At 34.9% G+C, this 13,417-nt stretch overlaps 1 protein-coding gene across 6 annotated transcripts in view; it reads left to right on the plus strand.

Annotated features, from left to right (window-relative positions):
* Positions 1-13,417, plus strand: part of NF1 (neurofibromin 1) — a 249,204-nt gene that overhangs the window by 61,169 nt on the left and 174,618 nt on the right. For all 6 annotated transcript variants that reach the window (XM_081270001.1, XM_081269998.1, XM_081269996.1 and 3 more), the window contains 4 exons: positions 3,146-3,252; positions 8,688-8,755; positions 8,973-9,048; positions 9,757-9,914. In XM_081270001.1, coding sequence (XP_081126127.1) covers positions 3,146-3,252; positions 8,688-8,755; positions 8,973-9,048; positions 9,757-9,914 — 409 coding nt within the window. The remainder of the gene's footprint in view (positions 1-3,145; positions 3,253-8,687; positions 8,756-8,972; positions 9,049-9,756; positions 9,915-13,417) is intronic.

Here is a 13,417-nt window from a genome sequence, read left to right on the forward strand (position 1 = left end):
AAAGAAGAATATGAGAAAGAAGAAGGATTGATTCTATTAACTCAAGATTTAATTTGATGATTAATAAGTTAGTTTTAAACTGTACTAAAATGGTTAAAATTCAAATTGTAATTATGAATAAGCCCATATAGTATTTGTGGTTTTCTGCTGTCTTTTTGATGCATTTATAAAAAATTATTCCATTTTGATGTCTATTAATGGAAATAATGAGTATGCTTTATTAAATAGCACAGTGCAATAGATTAGTGATACCAGCTTTACAAATCTGAATCCTGAGAAATGGAAATTGTCTAATCCTTTCTATTTAGCCTTAAGGGGATTTTAGAGTTTTAAAATACCTATATTTTTGTTAAGTGTTAAAATTTTCTACATTGTGATAACTTTATATTCAATATAAGGGAAGTTTGGGGTTTAGAAATATTCCTCTCTTTATATGCTTACTTACATTCTACTGTAGAGGAGGGATATAATTAAATAATCATGAACACATGTACAGATTGTAAAAAGTACAATGAAAAAAAAGGACTCAGTTTTTGAATATAAGATAAATGTGTCTTGTGACCTATAGGTAAAGTATTCATGTTTCTGGTTAGTATTAAATAGAAGTTAATAAAATTAAACTTTATTTTACTTATAACTTGAAATAGGAATTTGTAGAGCTTTTCATTATGAGAAACATAAAGCACATAAACAGAACAGCATTTAAATCTTGTTTGAATAAATTCAGGTATATTTGGTTCGGGGCACAGGAATATAGATGGTACTATGTAATTAGTTTTGCATCACATCAAGAAATGTCTTATCCCACTTTTAGTGTTATTATTCACTTTTGGTTGTAGATGTTCTCAGTATTATCCATTGTGAAGCTGCCCATAAAATTTTTACCTACTGCTTCATTGATGACTGCAAAATGGCAGTTTCTTATTTTATCATTCATTCATTTTTTTTTATACTGGGAATTGAACCCCACGTGTGCTTTACCACTAAGCTATGTCCCTGATCCTTTTTATTTTTTATTTTAAGTCAGAGTTTTGCTAAGTTGCTCAGGCTGGTCTGGTATGTGTGATTCTCCTACATCAGCCTGCTGAGTTACTGGGATTATAGATATATGACACCCACTGTGTCCAGCTTGCCCTTTCTTTCTTCCTTTCCATTGGGAACCCAGGTTTACCACTGAGCTATGGCCCCAGCCCTTTTTATTTTGAGACAAGGCCTCACTAAATTGCTTAGGGTCTTGCTAAATTTTGGAGCTGGCCACAAACTTGTGATACTCTTGTTTCAGCCTCCTGAGTCACTGGGATTACAAATGCGTGCTGCCATACCTCTTTCTTTCTCTCTTTCTCCCCCCCCCCCCTCTCTCCCCCTCTCTCTCCCCCTCTCTCTCCCTCCCTCTCCCTCCCTCCCTTGGGGTTGAGGTGTGGCTCAGTGGTAGAGCACTTGCCTCACATGTCCAAGGCCCTGGGTTTGATCCTCAGCACTAAGTACAAATAAATAAAATAAGGGTATTGTGTCCAACTATAACTAAAAATAAATATTAAAAAGAATTTAACTTTTATTTTTTATATTTATTTTTTTTATGTGGTACTTAGGATCAAACTCAGAGCCTCACCTGTGCTAGGCATGCGCTGTACCACAGAGCTACAACCCCCCACCTCTCAGCCTTGCCTTGTGGTGCTGGAGATTAAACCCAGGGTATTTACATTAAATTTTGGTTCTTATAAAATATTTTTCCTTTATTATTTATACTGTTTATCTTGTAATATGGTCTGCCGCAGTCTCGGCTGGGCACAGAATCACGAGCCACCACACAGCTTTGTAGATTCAAACAGCAAATCTTTATTCCCGAACTCACACCGGCCTCCACACACGTTCTCTCGCAATCCCAGTTCTCCTGCCACCCAATTCACCTACTCCACGAGGCTTATTTCCCAAAAATGCTCTCTGAATCTCACGAGAGTTCAACAGGAGCTTAGGCAGCGGGAACGCCCTAATTCCAGCAGCAATAATCCTCAACATCTGAACTTCCCTAAAATCCAAGGTCTTAAACTGGGAACGCCTTAAACTTGTCTTAAACCGGGAACGCCCTAAGCCCAAGGATTGGGATACTTCCTCAAACTGCAGGATACACCCTAATCCTGGATCCACCCTCGTCCTTGGGCAGGGTCACCTAACATGCAATGTCAACAGCGAAATTAACATGGGGTACGCTGGCAAGGAAATTTCCTACTTGGTAATGGCCCTCAGCAATGGTCTGCATAGATAATGCAAGATTGAAGCTTGACTCTGAATGTTCATTTTCAGAGTAAGTTGGCATTCTACAGTGGTAAAAGATTACCCATGAGTTTTTATTATTTTTCAGTATTACCACATGGATTTTTATTTATTGTATATGTTTCAGTTGTCATAAACATAATTCTTTCGATGCTCAAATTTTCTCATTTTTGACAGCAAGAAGATTATTTAAGTTCACACCTGTATAGTTTACAAGGTGACTCTGACAGTGGTACTGGTTTTCTTGTTTTCAGGCTCAAGGTGACTAAAGCTTATCTTGAACTTTTCCTGCCCTAATCCTGAAATTGACTAATTTTCCCAAGGACCCTGGGCTAAAAGTAGGAAATATAATTTAGATACCTCAATCTTAAAGACAGGGATACTAATTTTCTTAGATTTCATGGTTTCTTTCATCATGTCCCATTTTTATAAGAAATATTTATCCCCCCCCCCCAATTCAGGAGGCTAAGACTGGAGAATTATAAATTGGAGGACAGCCTGGGCAATTTAGTGAGACTCTATCTTAAAAGCTAAAGAGGGGGCTGGGGATGTGGCTCAAGCGGTAGCATGCTCGCCTGGCTTGCGTGCGGCCCGGGTTCGATCCTCAGCACCACATACCAACAAAGATGTTGTGTCCGCTGAAAAACTAAAAAATAAATATTAAAAAAAAAAAAAACTAAAAAGGGTTGGGGCTGTAGCTTGATGGTAATGCCCCTGGGTTCAATCCCCAGAATGGGTGAGGATGGATATTTATTTTGCTATTTATAAAAGACTTTAATCTTATAAACTTATCACTTGATAAAGAATCTGTTGAATTTGAAATTTTGGAAAATCCTAACACTTAAATTGATTAATCTTGTTTTTTACTTCTCAGATTACAGGAATTGACTGTTTGTTCAGAAGATAATGTTGATGTCCATGATATAGAATTGTTACAGTATATTAATGTGGATTGTTCAAAATTAAAACGACTCCTGAAGGGTAAGTTTAAATGTGTGTTATATCTTGAAATTAATCACTGTGGGTCAAAACTCAGTATTATGAATGTTCTAAATGTCCTAATTGTGTTTGATTAGAACATCAAAGTGAGTTTAATAATTCAAATATTCTTATAAAATGGCTCAGTAATACATAAGGTTTACTCATTTTTTTTTTAAAAGAGAGAGTGAGAGAGGAGACAGGAGAGAGAGAGAGAGAGAGAATTTTTTTAATATTTATTTTTTAGTTCTCGGTGGACACGACATCTTTGTTGGTATGTGGTGCTGAGGATCGAACCCGGGCCGCACGCATGCCAGGCGAGCGCGCTACCGCTTGAGCCACATCCCCAGCCCCAAGGTTTACTCATTTTTGAACCTTTAAAAATAACATAGTAGAGAAAAGTAGTATCTTAAATCTTGGCAATGGAAAGTTTTCTTCAGCTATATTTTTTGCTTTTTATAAAGAGAAAGGGTGTTGTTTAATTTTTCTGGAATTTGATCTCTTTTAAAGGCTGGCTATAGATTATAGAAGTTATCTAGTTGTAGTGCTTAAGGATAGATGATAGTTTTTAGCAGTATATCAAAGCTTCATTGCAAAAAGGAACCAGGAGATTGTGATTTTATGCTGAGAAGAGAAATTGAGCCAGGGAACTTATTTCTGACATTTCTGTTTCCTTCCTTCCTTCCTTCCCTCCCTCCCTCCCTCCCTCCCTCCTTCCTTCCCTCCCTCCCTCCCTCCCTCCCTCCCTCCTTCCTTCCTTCCCTCCCTCCCTCCCTCCCTCCCTCCCTCCCTCCTTCCTTCCTTCCTTCCTTCCTTCCTTCCTTCCTTCCTTCCTTCCTTCCTTCCTTGTCAATAGACCTTATTTATCTATGCATTTTTTTATGGTGCTGAGAATCAAACCCAGTGCCTCACACATGCTAGGCATATGCTCTTCCACGAGCCACAACCCCATCCCTGACATTTCTGTTCTCATCTTTCTGTTTTTTTTTTTGGTCCTGAGGATAGAACCCAGGGACTATTAACTACTGATCCAATCCCCAGCCCTTTTTATTTTTCATTTTGAGATAGGGTCTTGCTAAGTTTCTTAGGGCCTTGTTAAGTTGCTGAGGCTGGCCTTGAGCTTGTGACACTTCTGCCTGAGCCTTCCAAGTCACTGGGATTACAATCAAACACCACCATGCCTGGCTCAGTTTTCATCTTTCTTACTGGTTAGCTTTACAAAGTTTCTTAACCTTTCATTGCCTAATTTTGCCTTCCTATAGGACATGCCTGAAATGTAATTTTTAAGTTTTCAGAAATACTTTATACAACTATATTGATTGAAATAAACTGTTAGAAGGAATTGAGAAAGTTTATAATCAGTGAAGTGTTAATGTAAATCAAATATCAATGAGCATTATTTATTAACTGAATATGAATGTCTAAGTTTAATTTCACAGTTTAGTTTTAGATATTATTGAACCCTGGCTAATTTAAATGCATAACTCATAGAAACTTTGTATCTTGCTGAAGGTATTATCAAATAGTGTTTTTAACACCTGATTTAAGAGTGAGGAGATTGAGTTAAATTAACTTCAAAAACCTCAATATTTAGCTAGGCATGGTGGCATATACTTGTAATCCAAATGGTTGGGAGGCTAAGGCAGGAGAATTGCAAGTTAGAGATTAGCCTCAGTAATTTAACAAGTCCCTAAGGAACTTAGTGAGACTCTGTCTCAAAATAAAAAGGGCTGGGGATGTGGCTAGTGGTTAAATGCCTTCGGGTTAAATCCCCAGTATTGGGGACTGGAGTTGTGGTTCAGGGGTAGAGCGCTTGCCTAGCATGTGTGAGGCCCTGGGTTCAATTCTCAGCACCACATAAAAATAAATAAATAAAATTAAATCCCCAGTATCCTCTCACCCTCAAAAACACCACCACCACCACCTCAACATTTGTGCAGTGTTCCCCCCATTTTATTCATGATAATGAGATTTGAACCTAGAGTCTCACATGCTTTATCACTGATCTACATCCCCCAGGCCTTTTTTTATTATCAGTATGTGACAGGTATTATGCCATGCAATTTATATGTCTTTACTCATCAGACCTTACGGTTACTCTATGATGCAGTACCAGTATTATTAGTTCCATATGTGGATGAAGGAATTGAGGTTTCAGTAACATTTCCAAGGTCACAGAGCTAGTAATTGTCAAGGTAAAGATTCATTTTACACCTGGCCATTTCTTGAACCAACACATTTAACTGCTACACTATGGAGTTTATGGGTTATTGCCTTTAGTAGTCATAGGAAGTGAAGGAAAGGCAGTAAGGTGTGAAGTACCTTGATCAATATTTTATGCTAGGTACCACTTTACTTCAGATTTGTGGAATGGCTTAGTAGAGAGTTATGTTACATGAACTTCTGGGATTTGAGTGTACAGTAATATAAGTAAGAAACAAGGAAGTAGTGGAAGTCTAGATGGAATGGGATGGGGCCAATTTAATAGGTATTTAGCTCATAGAATACATAGCATTTGGTTGGTAATCAATTTAGATATATGAGGTTGGAGAGGTGTTATTGAATAATATAGAACAAGCTGTTTTAAGGCAGGAAAAAGAAAAAAGATTGATGGCAGGAAAGGGAGTGGCCAGGAGAATGATGAATTCATTTTTAGATTTACTGAGACTGAGGCATCAGTAGGATGTCTAATCAGATATTTGTAGAACCTATGTCACAAAAGATGAATACGTTGGAATGGAGACTAGATGACCCAAGATGTCAACAAGGTAAAGTTGGGGAATGGAATCACCATTAGACCCAGCTATTCCTCTTCTCAGACTATACCCAAAGGACCCTAAAAACAGCATATTACAGGGACATAGCCACATCAATATTTATAGCAGCACAATTCACAATAGCTAAACTGTGGAGCCAACCTAGATGTCCTTCAGTGGATGAATAGATAAAAAAAATGTGGCATTTATACACAATGGAATATTACTCAGCAATAAAAAAACAAAGAGATCATGGCATTTGCAGGGAAATGGATGACATTAGAGAAGATTATGCTAAATGAAGTTAGCCAGTCCTCAAAAAGCAAATGCCAAATGTCTTCTCTGATATAAGGGGGGTGACTAAAAATGTGGTTGGGAGGGAGACAAAGGAAAGAAGATTACCTTAGATAGGGGTGGGAGGGAAAGGGAAGGAGAAGGGGAATAGTATGGATGGTGAAAGGAGACCCTCATCATTATACAAAATACATGTATGAAGATGTGAATTTGGTGTCAACATACCTTATATAAAATCAGAGATATGATAAATTATTATATAATGGCATATTAAGAATTGTAATGCAAAAATAAATAAATAAATAAAGAAAGAAAAACTACTGAGGTATTTAGTGAAAATCATCATGATGTCAGGCAAACAGTTATTTTATTTATTAAATAGTCCCTTTTAAAATTAGCATTTTTGTGTACTTTATCCCAGATTTGAAATAATTGGATTTAATGTTAATCATTGGACATTAACTGTCATATAACATTTGTTATCACACACATTATTTTTTCTGTCATTTTTAAAACAATATTTGTTATAAAACATTATCTTTCGAATTGGATTTTATATAATTAAAGAGAACTATGAATTACAATAAAAAAAAGGTAAAGTTGATGAATATAGGAAGGCAAAAATGTGTAATGGTATTATTTGGAAATCAAAGGAGGACAGGAGCAAGGAAAATTCAAGGGGTACATTTAAAAACTGTTTTAGGATCAAGTTACTCATTTGCAAGTCTATAAAAATTCAAATTAAATGATTCTTTAGATAAGAACTTGAAGACCCATGTTTATCTTAGATATTTATGTAAATGTAATAAAAACTGGTATTTCTTCATTAAAAATCCATAGAAGTTTTTGTCAAGGGACTGTTAAGGTAAAATAGATTTCAGAAGGGTCATCTTTCCCAGATAAATTTTTTTCTTTTTGGTACATTGTGGAGGATAAATTTATAGAGGAAAAAAAATAAAATTGCAATATATTCATATGAAGTAATATTTGATCTTACATGCATTAAAACTGCAACCTACTATTTTGAATAAATTAGCAACATTTTTAAAATGAGCATGTTTAATGATGGTAAGGATGTGACTAATGTACTTTGATATGCTTCTTGATAGGAGTGCCATTTGGTCCAACCAAAGCATCTTGGGAGAATTTATCTTGGACCTTAGAAAGGATTCATCTCTTCCACCAGACACTTTTATTTTTAGATATTTGTTTACATTAAAGATATAGTCAATAATATTGAAAAAGCTTTGGATATAAACATTTGTTACTATCATTTTTAATACATTTGGAAATAAAGGTACAACTTGAAAATATTTATATAACCTCTGACTTAATTCAGTGACTTTAATATCTGGAGAGAAGTCAAAAGAAGCCCAATTCAGTCACGTAATAATTGGTAACTGTAGACATACAGTTTGGACAACTGTAATATTCTGGAGGCATTAAGATTTTGAAAGAATGAAATATATTGAAAAGAACTAATAGTTAATACTCCAGAGTCATCAAAAATACCTATGATGTTTTTTTTTTTTTTTTTTTTTTTGATACCTAGGGGCGATTTACCACTGAGCTACTTCCCCAGCTTTTTTTATTTTAAGACAAGGTCTTGCTAAATTGCTTAGAGCCTTGTTAAGTTGCTGAGGCTGGCCTCAAACTTGCAATCTTTGTGCCTCAGTCTCCCAGGTCGTTGGGATTACAGGCATGTGTGCACCATGCCTAATTCCTATGAAGAATTTTCAAAAAATTTGAGGTTATTTTGTAAAGTAAGAAGTTAATTTTGACATGGCTAATATGACCTCAGTTATGTTAAATTTATTTGTCTTATACATGCAAAGGAACGGGGGTAGAAGAAAATTTACCAAACTGTTGATTATGATTGTCTCTGTATGGTAGAATCGTGGACTATGTTTCAGCTTTCGCTTAAGCTATTGTGTATTTAAAAAATTTCCACAATGACCATGTGTTTTTACTTTTTAAAAAAGCAAAAGCAATTTTTAAAAAAATAAAACACGGGCTGGGTTTGTGGCTCAGCGGTAGAGCACTCACCTAGCATGTGCAAGGCCCTGGGGCCCTGGGTTTGATCCTTAGAATCACGTAAAAATAAATAAATAAAATAAAGGTATTGTGTCCAACTATAACTAAAAATAAAAAAAGAAAAAACACAGGGAAACATAACTTGAAGTTGAAGGCATGTTTGCTTCAATTTAGTTTTGTCTTAACAAATAACTAGTAGGTTTGAAGTTAATATTAATTGTCTTTACATTCTTTATAAATAATCCTGGGGCAAAAATAGTATGTGAAAAAAAGGTTATTTTTGCTAGTATCTCTGAACTGTATTTGTGTTAATTAAATAATCTAGAGCTAACTAAAAAAAATTTTCCCCCACAGAAACAGCATTTAAATTTAAAGCCCTAAAGAAGGTTGCACAGTTAGCAGTTATAAATAGTCTGGAAAAGGTAAGAAAACGTTTTGGTATTAAAATTCTGTTTTGGGTTACAAATGTTGCTGCCTTTAGTATTTTGAATAAAAAAATCATGACTCGAGTGATAGTTTCACATTAATTTTTAGAATGAATGCATTGTAATATTTTTATGAAGAAATTAGAAGTTTGTGGCATTTACTTTATGAAGAAAAGTTCACTGCTTCATATAAACATGTTTTGTTTTTTTGTAGGCCTTTTGGAACTGGGTAGAAAATTATCCAGATGAGTTTACAAAACTTTACCAGATTCCACAGACTGATATGGCTGGTAAGGTTAACATCAATTTTGTTTTCTTTTAAATTCTTTCTTAGGAGGTGAAAACCTGTTGCTTTTCAAGTTACTTTTTAAAAAGGAGCTTTTATATCTTCTACTATCAACTGATATCAAATAGGAAATACTGTTTTTCTCTAATATTTCTAAATTACCTCTAATCTTTTTCCTTTGAGCAAATAAAAAAATTTGAAATGAAGCTTTAATCTTTAAAGTTAATTGAATAATTGATGGCTACTGTTGATGGCTGTTAGAGAGAAGCACCTTTTTTTTTTGTGTTGTAAAGCCTTATTTTGTTTTTACAGATGTGTATATAAAGTAATTATACTGTTTTTACCTGTGAGGTAGGAATTCATTGGATACAGCTGCATGGGAAATTTTGGTAATTCTCTTTGGGAAGGTGTCCAATTTTTGTAGGTTGGGTACATTGCAGTTTGCATAAGGCCCCGTACATTGAGACAAAACACAAGATCAGTCATTGTGAAATGTCAATTTTTTTTCTAGGATGGATCAAGATAGCTCTTCTAACACATGGGAAATTTAACAGTTCTTATCTGCTTATGTGAATGAATTTGTGTAATGGCTTAAATTAACTTCCAAGTTTATCTCTTTAAAGGTGGCCTTTGGGTTTTTGGATAGTGCTAACTTTTAATGCCAGCAATTGTTTTTCTCACATAATAATGTCATTTAATATTTTTCATGTAGAGTGTGCAGAAAAACTCTTTGACTTGGTGGATGGTTTTGCTGAAAGCACCAAACGTAAAGCAGCAGTTTGGCCACTACAGATCATTCTCCTTATTTTATGTCCAGAAATAATCCAGGATATATCCAAGGATGTGGTTGACGAAAACAACATGAATAAGGTTCGGAGGTCATTTCCATTATGTCCATATGTGAAATAGTTTATTTTACTCAAGGAGTGTATCATTTTTATTTTATCGTTATTTATATTTTGGTGGTATTGGGGATCTCAGGCATGCCAGTCAAGTGATCTACCGATAAGTTATACCCCCCCAACCCTAGGTTTATCATTCTTTATAATCATTTTAGGTCTCTGTTTATAACCTTAGTGGAAATATTCTCATACATAATTTTATTTGGAAGAGAAATAAATAATATCATTCAATGATCAAAGACTAAAAACAATCCGTTGGTCTTTTTTACCAGAGAAGACTAAAGAATAGTTCTGTTACTTTTAAACATAGTTTCTCTAATATTCCCTTTAGGGTTTGCCCTACTGGACTTCTCCCCCCCCCCCCCTCTCTCTCAATATTGTTTTAGTTGTTGATGGACCTTTTATTTATTTATTTGTTTGTTTGTTTGTTTATTTATTTATTTATTTATTTATGTGTGGTGCTGAGAATTGAAACCAGTGCCTCAGACATGCCAGGCAAGTGCTCTACCACTGAGCCACAGTCCCAGCCCTGTTTTTTTTTTTTTTTTAAACCAGGGATTGAACCCAAGGTGCCATCACTCACTGTGCCACATCCCCAGCCCTTTTTACATTTTTTAAAAATTTGAGACAGGGCCTTGCTAAATTGCTGAGGCTGGCTGTGAACTTGCAATCCTCCTGCCTTAGTCTCTTGAGCTACTGTGATTACAGGCATGCAGCACCATGCCTGATAGACTTCGTAATTTTTATAGTATGTTGTTTGCATGTTTTTAGGAGTTTGTTCACTTGGTGCTATTGAAATGGTCAGGAAACTCAGAACAGTTTTCACAGAGTTTTATTAGGAAGGCAGACTACACATACACTTTGTATTGAAATTAGCATTATAACAGCTGGTAATTTGAAAAGAATCATATATATATATATATATATATATATATATATATATTTATTTATTTAAAGATTTGAGTTGTTAACATTTTATTTGAAGTTCAAAATGCACTAGTTTTGTAATAGACACTTTTTCCTTTATTGCCACTTTGGGAGAAATATTCTTAACTGACTAAATGTGAATGTGCTCTTACATAATTTGGCTATGGATGAAGATGTTCAGAATCAGCTGAATGATTCACTACTTTGCAGAAACATTGGATAGGGAATTTATTAATTGAGGGGTAAATAAATGAAGTAGGAAATCCTTGAGAGCCTATGAATTTGTGATATTTCTCTTATGTCAATGTCCCAACTTTTGAGGATACCATTTTTCATATTAGATTGTTGGGAGCCCTTCAAAGTAGTGGTTTTATTTTTGTTTGTTTCTATTTATTGGTAAAGTAGAAATAGTTAAAACTACTATAAGTTCAGTAGTACTCTTAAATGAATTTAAGTTTTAGTAATCACAGTTCCAGTTATATCTTTCTGTCAGTCATTTGTATACCTTCCGTGAATTGCTCATTTTTCCATTTAATTTTTGTCTTTTATTGATTTATAGGGTGTGTATACATGTACTTGAGTTCTCTTTATAAACTAATTCAAAGACTAAAACTGCAATTTCTGTGTTCAGAGCATTTGTATTTAAAATTTGAATAGTTCTTACTACTTTTCTATTTCCTAATAGTTGGCAGCAGTTTATTTTTTCACCACACTGAATAAGAAGACCTATTTTTATTACCCCTGCCTAGGCACAGAGGCTGCTGGGGTCCCAACAAACTTTAATTTGGTCCCCTACCCATAGCAGAAATAAGAGAAAATGATATAAAAATGAAAAATGAATTAATGACAGTGGCTAAAACTGGGAAGGTTTAATCTGCCTTTTCCATTCTATAGAAACATTACAGTTTTCTGGTGGGGGGAGTGGGGTACTGGAGCTTTAATCCAGTGTTTGGTCTACCACAGAGCTACATCCCCAGGCTTTTTTTCTTTTTTTTTCCCAGACAGGGTCTCACTTAGTTACCTAGGCTAGATTTCAACTTGTGATTCTCCTGCCTCAGCCTTCGAAGTCACTTGATTATAGGCGTGTGTGTACTACCACATACAGCAAAACAGAATGGAAACAAAAAGCCAGAAAATACACTTACATATATTTAGGCAGGTTGTGCTTGCTGGCGAGATGTCTTAGTATTCTGGATCTAAGAGTTTTGTTGGCATCAGGGTTTTGGGGGCATTTTCAGCTTACATTCTCATCATGAAATAATGGCTTATAAGAAGCTGGAATGTGAATAGTTTAACAAACAGGTTAGCAGAAAATGGAGAAAAGAAAAACATTTTGGGACTTCTAATTATAAATTGGGTTCATTTATGTTTTCCTGAATCCTTATCAGAACTCCCTATTTTTCAGTCTTCTAAAATTTTGACACATGAATAAAACGATACAGTATCTTGATCTCAAGTGTTCTCACTCTCTCTCCTGCTCCTCATAGGGTAAATTATGTGAAATGATGGGTATGTTAATTACCTTGTGATAATCACTTTATTATGTATAAATATGTTATACTCATTAAATATATTAAATAATGTATTAAATATATTAAATACTCATTAAATATTTTATTTGCCAATTATATCTCAGGTAAAACTGGAAAAAAAGTCATTCCAAATGAAAGTTAACAATAGATTAGTAGCAATGAAATGATATAAACGTGTAAGAATAGAATAATAGCAATGTAATAATGTTAGGAACAGCTGTGCCTATATGTGTGTATATATATTTTAGCATTTATTTATGTGAATGTAATTCCACATATATAAGTGTCAAAAGCAAGTTACATTCATGGAGGAAATGAAGGTTATATATATCTGTAATGTAAAAATAAAGAATTATAAAGACATACCCTTTTTCATTCAAAGATTTATACTCTAGCGCTTATCATACCTTTTTTATAATACCCTAAATTTGAAAGCAACCCAAATGCTCATTAGCTGGTGAATGGATAAACCAACTGTGATAAATTGAGGTGATGGAATATTTTTTCAATAATTAAAAGTAAATACTGTGCACTGCCAGGCGTGATGGTGCAAGCTTATAATCCTAGTGTCTTGGAGGCTGAGATAGGAGGATTGTAAATTCAAGGCCAGCCTCAGCAACTTAGTAAGACCTGTCTTGAAATAAAAAAATAAAAAGGACTAGGGTTTGTAGCTCAGTGGTAAAGCACCCTGGTTTCAATTCCTGGTTAACAACAACAACAACAACAATAAAAACCCAGAAAGAAAGAAAAGGAAAATAACTGCTGCCTGGTGCAGTGACACATGTCTATAATCCCAGTTACTTGGAAGGCCAAGGCAGGAGGATTCCAAGTTCAAAGCCAGCCTGGGCAAGTCAGTGAGATTGTGTCTCAAAATAAAAAGAAATAAAAGAGGCTGATGATGCAGCTCAGTGGAAGAGCACCCCTGTACCCACTTGGGGGGGGATGGGAAAGGAGAGTAACTACTGTTCACAGAACATGGATGAATCTCAAAAACATGCTAAACAAAGGAAGC

This window comes from Spermophilus citellus (genome assembly GCF_964194105.1).
Source record: "Spermophilus citellus genome assembly, chromosome: 17".
Classification (NCBI taxonomy): Eukaryota; Metazoa; Chordata; class Mammalia; order Rodentia; family Sciuridae; genus Spermophilus; species Spermophilus citellus.